This window comes from Carassius gibelio, chromosome B15 (assembly GCF_023724105.1).
Source record: "Carassius gibelio isolate Cgi1373 ecotype wild population from Czech Republic chromosome B15, carGib1.2-hapl.c, whole genome shotgun sequence".
Classification (NCBI taxonomy): Eukaryota; Metazoa; Chordata; class Actinopteri; order Cypriniformes; family Cyprinidae; genus Carassius; species Carassius gibelio.
The window spans coordinates 29,192,424-29,208,095 of NC_068410.1; the positions used below are offsets into that span (position 1 = coordinate 29,192,424).

Sequence of the window (15,672 nt, forward strand, 5' to 3'; positions counted from 1 at the left end):
TGGGGTCTATAAGATTTTTTTTAATGTTTTTAAAACAAGTCTCTTATGCTTACCAAAGTTCTATTTGTTCAATCAAAAATACAGTAATATTGTGAAATATCAACACATGTGTTTTCTCTTTGAACATATTTTTAAAAGTAATGTATTCCAGTGATGGTAAACCAGTCTTCAGTGTCACATGATCCTTCAGAAATCATTTTTAAAATGCTGATTTGGTGCTTAAGAAATTCTTATAATTTTTAATGTTAAAACCAGAAGTGCTGCCAGTCTAAAACTTTTGCGGAAAATGTGATATCTTTTTCCCAGGATTCTTTGATGAGCAGAAAGTTTAAATCGTTTATTTGAAATATAAATCTATTGTAACATCATAAATGTCTTTATTGTCACTTATGATCAATATAATGCATCCTTGCTGAATAGTTCATATATATATAAAAAAATTTACTGACCCCAAGCTTTAAAATAGTCGTGCATGACAAAAAAAAAAAACTTGTGGCGTTAGCTTTTTTTATAGTCATATTTCTAAGAAACAATCAAAGCTATTAATCTTTTTGCTTTAGTAAGAGTAAGAAATGGTAGGAAAAGTAATAGCACCTCTCCTAGAATTACACTCTAAATGTTATTATTTAGGGGTTCATCTTTAGCATTTACAAGTCCCCTATTATTCGAGATAGACAGTATCATAGAAGGTCAGTTATTAAGCTTACATGGCGTGGTAAACAGCAGTCAGCATCTGCACCATGAACTCTGGCTCCAATCGGACCCGGTTATACGGCTCCTTCCATGACTTTTGCTGCTGGCGCGGGTAACCGCTCACACACAGCCTGCATAAACAAGAAGAGATGACATGTTTATTAGACATCTTTATGCTAACGCTGGGACCCACCACAGAAATCCATTGCTCTCCGTCTCTAAATCAATACTCCTTTTAATCAATTTAATCATTCCATCTCTGCCTGTACCAGCAAGAAATTTCTAAGAGAGAGCGAGACAGGCTGAGACAACTCATGCACCTCCCTTACCGTGTGCTCATTCTGCAAACCGATTGGTGGGAGGACGCAGGCATCAAGACCACGGCTGAGTTGTAGCAGAGCATTAGAAAAGACAGCACCTCAAACCTGCAGGAGACACACACATGCTGCTGTTACACGGCCCCCCTCTGACAACGGCACATCAGACAGCAGTACACTACGAGTCAGCGACTGTCGCTGTGTATCTAGCTGCTGGAACGGGTAATAACAAATCACACTACATCTACACAGATTTTGCTGTCATGAGGCTCCAGCAGCGGTTTAATGAAATAAAAATGCTGAGACATCATTACAACCCATTTCGACCTGCAGGAAAAAAGTAACCGCTGAGTCACGGCAATAAAACGGTCCAGAGTGCCATTAATCAAATGCCCAGAAATATTCCACACATCAAACCTACTTCCTCCGCAAGAAGGAATGAGTACAAAACCTCCGTCTGACCAGAGATAAATAAATAAAAGACCTGTTCTGTGAGGTAAATGTCTCTCTCTGAGATAGCAGACCGCTGTAGACCACCCGGATGAGGTCGTGCTGGTTCAGGGCTCCCTCAGTTAACGCCATGGAGCCCAGGCTGGATGGCTGCGTGAAACGTAAAAGCATTCTGCTTTAGTTATTCATTCATGTAATGTTCAAAAAGAAATGTTATTATATTTAATGTTTCTAAATATTCATGTCAGTAAAATAACCTCTGCTTTTACAGCCTTATTAAGTTCAATAGAAACCACTTTAAATTAGATTACTTGAGGAATGTGCATTCATTTTATTGGCAAAGCATGTAAACAGGTGTCAGATGGAGTTTATCCTGCTGAAAAAAAGTTATCTTTAATCTGTCTACTGATATTTTCTTTTTCTCTATATTTTATTACTATATTATTATTATTTAACTTTATTGTCTATTCTCAGTATAATTAATGCTTTATTACCTTAAATGATAAGTTTGTCTGGACTATGCTTGTACTGGAAGCTCCTGACATCAAGACGAATTCCTTCTGTCAAGCTCTTTCTTTCTGGTTTCTTTTCCTGGTCTTCTGTCTAGTCTTAGAGGGGTTCTGGGTAGTTTTTAGATGATCAAGGCTGGGAGACAATCTAAAACCAGCTAAGATTTGCTCTTATATTATATTTAGATTTTTGAGTAGTTGGAAATACAAGTTAACCGGTGATGTTTTTCTTGAATTCTTTTGACTTTTTCTGATGAACGCGCATGCAAATTGGGAAATTTGATCATGATTATTGATTATTTGATTATTATTATTGATGATATTGACTATTTTGATTATGATGATATCTTCATATCTTCTGCTTACAGGACAAAAAAAATAAAATAAATAAATAAATAATATAAATTATATATATATATATATATATATATATATATATATATATATATATATTATGTCAGTTTCTCAACAACCCTCTGATAGTATTTACATTTATGCATTTATGCATTTTTTTTTATCAGAAGCAACTTACACTGCATTGAATAATAATCCATAAACTTTATAAGTTTATGCATGATCAGTTAGCTGAAAACTGAACCAATGAACTTGCTCTGCTATTTGAGCTTCAAGACAGCACATGAAATAAGTGCTTTTCCATACTTAATTTGTTTATAAAAAATATGTTTCTTTTTTATTTTCTATAATATTATTTTTTCTTCATTATTCTGAATCCACTTTGGGTCACTTTGACCTAACCATAACAACAGTTTTAACCTAATACAACTTCCTTTTTGTAGGTTGTTGCATTATTCTCTATTTTCCCTGTACCATGTGAAATGAAACCAGATCTGTTTTTTTTGTGCGTAATAACAGGAGATATCACCTTCACTAATCTGATACCTCATGTATCTTTGACACCTAATAAAGGTCAGATTAAAAAGTTTCGTTTTTTACTTCACCTCTTACCTCATGGTATATTGAAGGCTTGGAGAGAGATGGTATGGTAAAAGACAGCAGCTTTCCATTTCCTTTACTGTCCACAATTTCCTGTAACACAACATATAGCTCATGTCAAGTTTAGATATTGGATTTCAGGAAACTGGAGGTAATGCACAATCACGAGTCTCTCACCAGGTTATAGATCCCCAGCAGCAGGGCTTCCACGCAGCCATTGCGGTAGCGCTCTCTGCTGGCTGACTGACGCAAGTACACCAAGATGAGTTCAGGCAGGAACTGCAGAGTAAACCGACGCAAGCCCTCCTCTGAGCTCCGGTACAGCTCAAACAACTGATGACACACCGGAGCCAGCAGCTAGAGAGGAAGACAAGGATATAAAGTAAAAGAGACAGAATGGGACACGAGGACTGAGAGGCACACTCCTTTACAACATCAAATAATATATATATATAAAAAAACACAAGCATGAGGAAACATCATATTTAAGACAAACTCTAAAAATGTTACTGTAATATGAAATTATAAGAAATAATCTTAAATACAAAATTAAAACTGAATCAATCAGAATCAAATCAAATCTATTTTCCACTTGCAAATCTTGCTGTTAAATTGGTCTCTATAATTATTATTATTTTTTTTTTTATTTAACAAATACATTTTTAACAACTTAAAAAAGCTGACATAACTAAGATCATGCAGGCATGGAATATATTAACCAATAATAATATCAGGATTATTTTTGTATTATTTACTAATACAGTATTTATTAACATTTTGAATTTGCTTGCACTTTAACATGTTCCATTTTTATTTTTGTTTCAGATTCAGTTTCAGTCATTTTGTTATATGCTTGTTATTTATTCTAAACATTTCCATTTAGCTTAATTTTATTCCAGTTTGTTTCCAATGCAACATTTCCTATTTTCTATAGTATTCTTCTTTTTTATAATTTCAGCTTTATTTCAATTAATGAAAACAATTAGCAACAGTTTTAGTTAATGACAACAACAATAACAAGTCCTAACTCACATCATGCCACTAAAAATCACCTCTGTGTCTTCAGAATGAACCGTTACCTAACAAATGACCCTTCTCGCAAGAAAATACCCCTAACATGAATTATGAATCTGGCCTGAAGCATTTCAAAACCCTTCCTCATACCTCACTGATGGGCTGCTCCTGAATAACAGCGTAGAGCGCGGGTACCAGAGCTTTCTTCAGACGCAGGCTGCCAGAATAGCTGCTGATTTGATCGTCAGGTAATGTCTAAAGAGGAGAAACGGTGCTTGGCATGACTAAGCAGTCTCAACCTGAATCCACCTGGAATTGAATTAACTTAGAGGCTGAAAATATTCCTCCATTATGTTCTGAGATTACAAAACCAAATGTGGTTAATGGGACGCTGCGCTCAGATCACTTGGGAAGGGAGGACTAAATTTGAGTGAGCTATATAACGTCATATTGAATCTTGCAAGGATGTCAAAGCTCTCACCTTGAACTCTGAGAGCCATTCCTCCACCACGCCACGCTCTGAGCAGAGCATGGTCCTCCTGAGAGAAGACAAAATACAGAAAAGGTGAAGGGCGTAGGAAAATATGTGCACAAGATATATAATAAATGAAGATTATTACCACTCTTGCACCAAAATCCTGGACCAAAATTAACTTTTTTTTAAACACAATATTCCAATGCTGGAAAAAGCACATAGATCAGCATAAACCATCAAAGACCAGAAAACCATCTGGTTTAAGTGTGTTAGTTCAGCAAGCTTGAGCTTCTTCAAAGAATCCCTGCAAATATAAGATTTGGTTCACTTAACATTTTTGAGTCACTACTTATTCCTTATTCTTTCAGTCGTGTTTCGATTTCATATTGTTTAAAATGTGCATACTGCCCAGGAATTTTATCTCAAGCCCTAAACTGTTTTTAGTGTTCATTTTGGCTCACCCGACTCAAGCCCAGCTCAGAACTGTAGATAAGGAGAGATGAGGCTCAGATTCTCCATGTCTCTAGATCTCTGGTCAAACAGCCTGCAGATAAAAAGACGACACACATCCAACTGAAAAAAACTCTGTTAAAGCTCACACACCTGGCCTGACACATATGCATCACGGTTTCTACGCTGACTCTTGGCTCTTGTTTCAAACCGAGGATTTAAGATTGCAAACACACACAGGTGTTGCCCCCATTCAGTCCTAACAGAAGACGTCTGTGTTCATGCAGAGCTCTTAAAATGGCAGTGTGCTGGTGAGGAGGAGAGTGCAGTGCTCTGATTAGACAGCAGCACTGGGCTCTGAATCTGGGGTGAACAGAACAGATGCTCTACACGCCAAACAAAATCGGACAACATCCCAGATACTGCTTGTGCTGTCGAGACATGACCTAAAATAGCCTAGAGGAAGCAGAGCTAACTGCACTTACAGCTAGTGTTATAGACTGTTTTTAATATCTATTTAAATGCATAGGTCACGTCTTTAAAAAACATCTGAGAGTTAGCTCATAAACATATCCAACTAGCTGATGGTTTTGGTCATTTATTTCAGGATTTTTAGCCTAAAACAAAAATGATTATACAATCACCACAGTTTTTAGGATTTCATATTAACTGCACATTAACTATTAATATATATTACTGACTATATTTACTTTTACAGACAGCTACAGGAATACTGCTAATATTATTAAACACAAGCTTTAATCTTTAACATTTAATACTTGTTTTCCTGTGTGTGTGTGTGTGTGTGTGTGTGTGTGTGTGTGTGTGTATATATATATATATATATATATATATATATATGCACAAAAGTTTGGGGTGTGCAAGAATTTGTAAAGCTTTTGAAAGAAGTCTCTTATGCTCACTAAGGCTGCATTTATTTAATCCAAAGACAACAACATTAATACAGTAAAACAGTAATAATGTGACATTTTTACCATTTCAAATAGCTGCTTTATTTTTGTCAATGTCGCTGCTGGAAGGAACACGGAGCCAAGGCTAACACAAAATGACACATGAACTGAGCTGGCAGACCGAAGACCGAACAGACTGGGGCTTTTAAACACAGGATGACGAGTAACTAAGAAGACACACCTGGAATCAAATGAACAGTTACCAGGAGACAGAAACTGTGTCACAGAGCAAAAACACACACAGACAGGTCCATAAACCCAAATATTTGATTTATTCCTATGACGAAAAAGCTAAAAAAATTTTTTTGCCATTCTCCAGTCCAGTCTTAAAGCAAAAATATTTATTAACATCATAAATGTCTTTCCTGTGGTTAACGTGTCCTTGCTGAATTCAGTACCGTATTTTTTGGACTATAAGTCGCACCTGAGTATAAGTCGCATCAGTCCAAAAATACATCATGATGAGGAAAAAAAACATATCGCACTGGACTATAAGTCGCATTTATTTAGAACCAAGAGAAAACATTACCATCTACAGCTATCTATGCTGCTCAGTGTAGAATACAGGAGCACAGAGCAGCATAGAGCGCCCTCTGGCGGCTGGAGACGGTAATGTTTACTCTAGGTTCATGTCTCTTAGTTCATTTCTCTTGGTTCATGTCAAATTAATTTTGATAAATAAGTCGCAGAACCAGCCAAACTATGAAAAAAAGTGCGACTTACAGTCTGGAAAATACGGTAATTGTAATATTGAGTCAGGTTCCTCCTAAAATAAACACTTACAGCATACATGCAGTGTAATTTTAAACATACTGTATATATTAAATAAAATTCTTGTTATGCTTAAAACTAATAGACAAATAGATTATGTTTGTTTGTATTATCTATTAATTAAATATGCAGGAGATGGACTGGACAGTAAAAGAAAAATGTATCTCAAATCCATAAATAAACTTGTATTTTAAAATTTTAACCTAAAATCTTGATGCTGGAACCAAACTTCATCAACATTCAGTTTAGTCCCACCCAAGCCAAAAATGTAAGTTTATCCTCAGGCTCTGCAAATGACTAAAAAATGTCAAAAATGCAGCAGGCCTGCAACCGAACAGCAGTCAATCCTGTCCTCAAGAGATATTCCTTCTGTATCAAAGCCTTACCTCAAGACAGGGGCAATCTGACTGATCAAAACATTCCTCTGCTGCGTGAACACAACGTGGTTAGGACGCCTGCACTCCGACCTTTGCCAACGGGTAAGAAGCTTACAAGATTCAGTGCCAGATAATTAAGTGTATACAGTCCCCCCAAAGAGAGACGCACAGCGAGGCCTAAAATAGCCATTGTGAAAAGAGCTTAGTGCAAAGAGGCAGGAAGAGGGAAAATGAGAGGGGATTTCACTGAACGGAGATCAAAGTAGTAAGCATTCAACAAGCAGCTTACTATGATCAGCCTGTCGACCGCAGCGGGACACAATAGAAAGGTCATTGTTAAATAGGCTGTGCAACATACTCCAAGCACTCTGTTTGAAACGCGCTCCAAACCGTCACAGACAACAAACAATTCACCTGCAGTGACGCTCAAAATCTCATCAGATACGTGCAGCTCATGCTGTTCCCATAGTGAGGACAAACACTGGAGTAAACATACGGACTCGTATTCAAACACACATTCCTAGATGCATGGATTCATACACACCAAAATGATTTTGCTTTGACATTGCGAGATACATCTCATCACTCTCAATCCTGTCAAATTAGCCAGATGGTGTCTAATCTCGCCCGGGCAAATCTCTGTGCTGCACAGAATACAAGTCCTTGGCAAGGGTCACAGTCCAGCTCCTCTGAGATAAAAACAACTCCCAGTCTAGGGAAAGGACCAAGCTGGTTTGATTAAAGAATTACTTCACTGGCGAATCAAGTCCCACTGATTGCTGCCATCCTTCCTGTTTCATTTGCCTGTGGTTTTTCAGTGAACACCAGCTTCCTGCTCTCCACACTGGTGCATCTGTGTTTGGGGGGAGGGGGGGGGCAGAGGGAGGGGTTGAGAATGCAAACTTCATACTGCTGGTTTAGAGGTGTGTCTTACTGGCATCAAATCACTTCACTTTGTGCATGAGATTTAAAATTGGTGGAATAGTGCAAATGAGTGTGTGACATAAAGGTATGCAGAGAATGGAGAACGTGTGTTGAAAAATGCTTTTAAAAAAATTAGACAAAGGTCAAATTATTGTGCTGAAAGGGTGCATTTTTCGTGTAAAGGCTCAAATCTATAAAAACAAATGATATGCAAAAAAAAAATAACCCAAATAACGTAGTGTGCATCGTTGTTTTAAACCTCCGTTTTATTTTTTATTTATGTGTCAGCCAAATCACAAGACATTGGATGCTGCTAACTCACTTCATGAATGATTTTTCTTTTTGTCAATGCAAACACACATATACGCACCACATGAACACATACACAAACACACACATAATAATAATAATAATAATAATAATACTAATACAAATAATAATCCTTTAAAATGAAAAGCATGATGACCTGTGACCAAATGGTGAAAAACATAACTTAACTATTAAAGGTTCAAAATACAGCACAGCTAATGAGAGTTAGTTTAAAATAAGTGTAGATGTTTAGCATGATATGTTTATCAATTTTTGCCATTAAGTTTTTAACGATCTAACAGTGTTACATGTGTTGACAGTAATAATATTTTTGCTAACAACAATAAAATTCTAAATAAATACCGAATACCAGTTATTAATCTATTAATGTTATAAAACAGCACATTACATAATAACAACCTAATCATTTTGCAGTAGCTTCCTGTTTAAGTCCTCCAGAAATAATCTATATCCAATCCATATGTACAATTATTCGCTCAGACCTAACGTTCATTATAATATTATATACTGAAATAAACATAAAAAAACGGGAGTTTTATTTACAGTCATTTACGGTTGTATTTAGAAGAGAAATAAAGCATGCTCCTATTTTTGTGTCCCTGAAAGATAATTCAAGTCTGAACGTGTTGTGAAAATCATCCGTGCAATATATATGACAATGTTGTTAACTTTTTAGTGACCATAAATGTAATTTAATAAATATATTTCATAATTATTCGGCCAAAATTGAACCGAATCAGCGTCATGTTCCGCCGTACGTGGTTCAAATGTATTTAATCAGGCTCGTCTACGTTTATAAACACAGATTGTAATGGACTGGTTCTGAATGACATACCAGTAGGATCTGGACTCCTCCGGATGCTGCGGATGATCGCTAGAGTCCTTGAGCAAAGCTGCAATGCGCCTTAGAGGACAGAGCCGACACAACGACCACCTCTGAGATCAGGCAGAACATTACTTGTACAATCCCACCAGACCATTACGATATATAACAAGAAATCGATGAGTTAAAAAGGGCCTTGTGTTTGCCAGACCGAGAGGATCACTGGCGTGTTGACATCATCATGTATCTCCGCTCTGTAGCTCTTCCTGCCAACTTGCAGCTATTCACCTGACCAATTGAGTCGCTCTGATCGAGCCCTCGTTTCGGCTGGCCAATAGCAGCGCAGAGCGGTGAGTGGTGCGCTGAGCGGTGTTCACCGCTCTGCGCTGCCATTGGCCAGCGGCGACGAGGGCTCGATCAGAGCGACTCAATTGGTCAGGTGAATAGGTGACCGTGCTTGGGTTAAGACAGATGACACGCGTCATCGATCTCAGTAAAAATGCATTCAGGGAAGTGCAGTGGACTTCGAGTTCACATGGAGGAGCCTGTGTTTGCAGTTCTCTTGTGCTGTAAAATGGGTGAAAGGGGTCGTGCAACTACAGTAAATAGTCTGGGTGCTCTTGCACTGCATTTTGCATAATTGATGGAAATCATTTACTAACTATGCACGAAATGATGGGATTCGTGTTGTCAACGTTATGCAGTTTTATATCCCAGATTTATTTATTTGTTTTTGAATAATACTTTTTGTTATGAAGGTCATATTAACCTCTTTTTTGCTTGAAACTAATTTTATGCATATATTTTATTGTTTTACTGTCATCCCGGGTATCTCTATGAAAATGCATCATAAAAAATAATTAATGTATATGTAGAGCTGTAATCTTATCTAACAGTTACATAAAAAAAACTGTGAAGACCTTAAGGCGAAATATGGGATGCGATATGTATAGAAAACAAAGAAAATTAAGGTAAATATTAACTGTTAATTTTTATTTCCAATCAAGCTGTTTATTTTTTTATTATGCAAAAAATATTATTGATTGGATTTGGGCTAAAAAAACAGAAATAACCAAATGTTCCTGTAATGATGTATATATGCTGTTGGAAAACTTTTTAAGAGATTTTTTTCATAAAATCTAGAGGGCAAAAATTGTCCATAGATGAAATATCCATTAATTGTTTTTAAAAGGTTCAGATTTGTCAATAATACCCCTATAAATTATTTTATTACAAACTGAGGTACATGTTGTTAGCTTTGTTTAAAAGCAGAAATTCAGCCTTTCCGAAACTCTTTTAAGCACATAAAACACACTGCATGCAAGTCAGATACAAGAAATCAGTCTCTCGATTAGTCTGAAGAGAATATTAACGTTCTTAATTGTTAAAAAGAAAAACATTTTTAAAGGAAGACTCTAAACAATAAGTCGCGAGCCTTCCAGTTTACAGAAAGACTTTTTCAATGGAATACAACGAGTGCTCCATAAGGAAAGAACCAACCCATAATGCACTTGAATCCAGATAGAGAAGCTCTTAAGGTGGGTTTCTACTAGTCACCTGCCTTAAACAGCAAACTCACATTTGTTTTAAGTCTAGAACATTTCTAACCACAGTCCCCCAGCTGTCCCAGAGGCCATCATATAGAGGTTGCTACCAGCCATGAGTGGGTTTCCAGGTGTCTAGAATCTTTCCTTCAGAATGGACGAAATAAACCTGATGCATTCATAGCCGAAGCACAAGCCTGTCAACAAAACATACAACTTTATTATATTAACATGTGTCATGTTACGTTATTAAAAAACAAACGAGAAGAAAACTATGGGAAATGTACCAGCCAACAATGATAGATGATGTGTTAAATACAGACTCATTGCATTGAGGATAAAAAAAGATTGTGCTGACTATGTTTTTTTGTGCAGCAAATTATTTTATCATTCAGCCCAGGTCAAGTTAATTATGTTGTATAGTATTGGAATTATGCACTTCATGGCAGCATCAATCAATGTCATTGTTTACTCTTGTACAACAAAACACAAGCACAGTACAGTGCTGATGACCAAATGTGTGTCCTGAAGGAAAAAAGTCAATGACTTCTAAAGTAAAAGCAATGGCTTAGTCAAATGGAGAATGTGTTTTCATACAGTTGAATACAGTGTGTTTCTGTGTGCTTTGTTTGAGTGTGAGGGTTAGTAACTCACATGGTAAGACATGAGTGTGAGGAGGGACCCCACTGGGAACTGCTTGAAGTCCAGTTTTCCAGAGATGGGCTCCACCCTGCCGTGTTCCTGAGTCACAGACAGCAGTCTGCAAAACAGACGACACCCTTCATGCTATTTATATCTGACACACAAAACCTCCTTGTTTGCCCTGGTGCAATGTAAAATAAACATCTAAACAAGCACAAAAAAAAACAAAAAAAAGGATTATGCAATGTCATGACGTTTTTAATATTTGAGAATGGATTTAATGCTTAAATATTCATTCTCACATGAATCATATTTTGAACGTCAATTCAAATCATTCAAAAGCTATGCAAACAGGGGCTTACTGTAAACCTTGATTTGTTGCTTAAGAAACAATTTGTATTATTATACGTTGCAAACAGCTGTCAGCTTAATGAAGCTTTTTGTGAATAATGTGATGCATTTTTCTAGGATTTGACAAATAGAAGGTTCAAAAGAACAGAATTTACTGGAATTATGTATCTTATTTTTTATTTCACTTCTAAATAACGTTACACATTTTTGTTTGAAAAAGTGTTCATTTAAATAAAATAGAATAATCTTACTTACCCCAAACCTTTCGAACAATGCAAAAATAATGGAAATTTATAATAATTTAATAATAACAATTATTTAAAAAAGTTCTCTATTGAAATAAATAGATACATAATTTCTATTACCTGCCATTAACTGATAATGGTACCTTGTCTGAATCCCTGGAAAAGAAAATACAATCCTCATATCCTTCCACATGAGCCCTTAACTGAGTTCTGGATGCCCTTCAACGATGGCGTATCCTGTAGGTAAGAGCCCCCCACCATCATGTCTCAGTGCTGCCCACCCACAGTCTACAAGTAACTGGATCCTTTGTAGGTAGTGACCTTTGACCCACTTCAGCACCCGTACTGCAACATCCTCAAGTCTACAGGACCCGATGAGGGACTGGTGCACGTCTGGATATGCAACAGATAATATTATGATTCCAAACAAACTGATAATATCACTGCTAACAATGATTCAACAGCAGAAAATGGCAACACAGACCATAAAATATGTAGTTCCCAGGATGCACCTCACTCAGGATGGCCATGTCAGGGACTGGGTGGCTGCAGGAAGGGTTGGAGCCAATGCTGGATTTGGTACCATCTATTCCAGCAGCCTCCAACCTATGGACAGTAAAACAATACAAAGCATGTTAAGTAGGGAATGCACTGACATTAAAATTTCCCAAATTACAATAAGCTAATGATAATATTCATATAATTCCCAACTGCCTATATTAAAGTTACACACTTTATTGTCAAAATAAATTAAAAATAAAACAAATTTTTTTTTTCAAATGCTACAAGTGAATTTAGACATCCCCATATAATATACAATATAAAAATAATAATACGTTTATTTTTTGTTAAAGATTATATTTATTAGTGTTGTTAAATTATCAGTGTGACGAGTTGGGTGGGGCCGAGGGATGTGGGAACGAGCGAGGCCGGTCGAGTAATTGGTAAATGAGCGACACCTGCGACCCACCGCCGGTCTCGAGTCCCACGTAGGAGATGGAAGGATATAAAACTGGAGCGACGACAGTGAAGGACGAGAGAGGACCAGGCATGGGCTTTATTTTATGTTTGCTTTTTATTTGCGCTGTTTTGTGTTTATTTTGAAGTATTAAAGTTTCTGTTTGATTGTCCGCCGGTTCCCGCCTCCTTCTTCCTGATGATTATGGAAATGTTATTATTACAGTGGTGCCGAAACCCGGGAGAAGGAGGGACGCGCTGCTGAAGATCCCTCGCCGCTGTGGTGAATCCGCGGTGCCATCCAGCAGGCGAGGAGTGTGCCGCCATGGTAGCTCGAGGCGGTGGGCTGGAGCGAGTTGCCGGGGACGGGTGAGTTGCCGGCCGGCCGCGATGTGGAGGGGCGGCTGCCGTCCGTGAGGGAGCGGAGGAGTCGGCGCCGTTCACCAGGGGGCCGGAACCTGCTGCCATCCACCGGAACGGGGAGGGACGTGGGAACGAGGAGTGAGGCCGGTGTAGTGATTGGAGATGAGCTACACCTGCGAACCACCACCGGTCTCGAGTCCCACGTAGAAGATTGAATGATATAAAATTGGAGCCATGACAGTGGACGAGAGAGGGCCAAGCCTGGGCTTTTATTTTCTGTTTACTTTTTATCTGTTTTGTGTTTATTTTGTGATTATTAAAGTTTCATTTTGATTGTGCGTCGGTTCCCGCCTCCTTCTTCCCGAAGTTATGAAGATTTTATTATTACAATCAGTATTTAAAATGATATGCTTTGCTGCTTATATTAAAAATATTTAAAACTGATACAATTATTTTACATGCAACACTTGAATATGTTGTACAATATGAAACATATATATAAAGAATTGATTTAGTAGTGTTGTTGAATTATCAGTATTTTGTTTTCTAAATAAAACAACAAATATATTTAAAAATGAATATAGCCATCATAATACAATTTAATATAGATCATATTATAATGTACAATCTAAAAAGTATGTATGTAAATGTATGTTTTGCTAAAGATTACATTTATTAGTGTTATAAAAATGATTTGTGTTTAAAAACTATTGCTTTGTTGTCCAAGTAAATAAAAAAAAATCAAACATAAAAAAAATAATAATTTAATTCTTACACTATAATTGAATATAGATGGCACAAAATTATAACGTACAATATTTAAAAAAACAAGATTTCAAGTATTTTTTTTTCTAAAGATTGTAAATGATCAGTGTTTAAAATTATATGTTCTGTTGTCTAAAGAAAATTCAAATACAATAAATAAATTAATATTAATAATACATTAGTCCAAATTATTTATTGGAACAAAATTAGTAATTAACAAAACAAAATAAGTAATAACATCATTATTACTATTCTGTTGTGAAATGCTCCCATGTTGGAACTTTGTTTTGATTCTTAATGGTATGTATATGTATAAATATATGTATAGTTACTATACATATATATATAGTTATAAATAAATAGTTATAGTTATATAAAGATGCAGACTGTCCTTTTCTGTCCTTTACAAAAACGCAGCGGATCAAATTCTGATCAATAAATGATAAAGAGTGTGAAGCCAGAAACAACACAGCGATATAAGACCGGATTTTTCAAACTTAAAGCTCCTGACAGTTTTTAGGGAAAATGTAAGAATAAGGTCGATTGTTTTTTTTTTCTTAAAGTGATGTGTACTATTCATTATTTTTATACTATTTTTAATATATATATTTTTTTTAAGCACTGTCTAAGACCGACATTACGATTTTAAATGTATTAAAAATCTATAATAATCGAACACACACAAAAAAATTATCATTATATTTTTTGTATTGTGTATTAGACTTTTAGGTGTATAAGCAAGGAATAATTTGTAGGTTTACTTTAACCTCTGTATTCATAATAGTTTGTTTTGTCTTTGTTGCACAAATGAATCCACTGAAAATTTATTATAAAATATCTAACTATTTCAGGCAAACTTTTCAAAATATATTACATTATATTAATACAACAACTTACAATTGAGGAATACAACAAGCAATTCATCATAAAGAACAAATAAACGCAGAAAAGGTTTCAAGCATTGTTCAGATTAGAACAAGTTATTATATCATATCATATCACTGATAAGAAAAGGGGACATAGTAAGGATTAGATCTGTTTGTTGTTGTATATATTGTGTATGAATATGGAAGAGTCAAAATGTTTGATAAACAAAAGTATTCAGTCTGAATCTCAAATGCTCTGATGCTATGTTAACTGGAATCTGCTCCAATCTTTTCAACGGTTCTTGACGTCACGTTCAAGGTCAAAGTTCAGTGGCAGTGAACCTCAAGACTGTAATGTGAAAGATTCAAATGCAATGAGAATGCTGCAGATTGGAGGTTAAATATACAGGATTCTTTGGGATAATGTTATATAATAATGCAAAATGGCTGTGTGAACACAAAACCATCATCCCACATTCAGTCCCAGGATGATGTAGGCGATAGATCCTTCAAAATAGCATTTTGCATTTGCAGCACTGGTTTGGCTGAATGTGTAGTTTTCAGTCAGTGAACACCAGAAAGTCTAATCTGATGTCCCTGATTAACTTTTTGTTACTCATTAAAGTGGATTGTTTCAAAGTCAGTTAATCAAGTGGCTAATGAAGGCTTGTGGTCATTAACACTAATCCCTTCTCTCTCACTCCGATGAAAATGATTTGACTCTTGCAAGATTTGCATTTGCAGCTACGACTATCTAGGGGGAGCTGCAGGACTCGAAAGAGACTGAAACCGTTTGTAAAGGTCACATGACTTTCAGTGACAACAATGGTAATACATGAGATGGTGCATAAGATGACAATAACACACACTTCCAAACAAGC

General features: G+C 36.2%; 1 protein-coding gene across 1 annotated transcript; it reads right to left on the reverse strand.

The window, feature by feature from the left end:
• Positions 1 to 703: 703 nt before the first annotated feature.
• LOC127972403 (protein FAM126B-like) lies at positions 704 to 9,341 on the reverse strand. Its single transcript, XM_052575865.1, has 10 exons — positions 9,071 to 9,341; positions 7,526 to 7,834; positions 4,874 to 4,956; positions 4,419 to 4,476; positions 4,088 to 4,192; positions 3,101 to 3,280; positions 2,936 to 3,016; positions 1,495 to 1,610; positions 1,023 to 1,118; positions 704 to 824 (listed from the first exon to the last, which is right to left on the reverse strand). The coding sequence occupies exons 4-10, from the start codon at positions 4,467 to 4,469 to the stop codon at positions 704 to 706; spliced, it is 750 nt and encodes a 249-aa protein (XP_052431825.1). The 5' UTR covers positions 4,470 to 4,476; positions 4,874 to 4,956; positions 7,526 to 7,834; positions 9,071 to 9,341.
• Between the last annotated feature and the right edge of the window lie 6,331 nt (positions 9,342 to 15,672).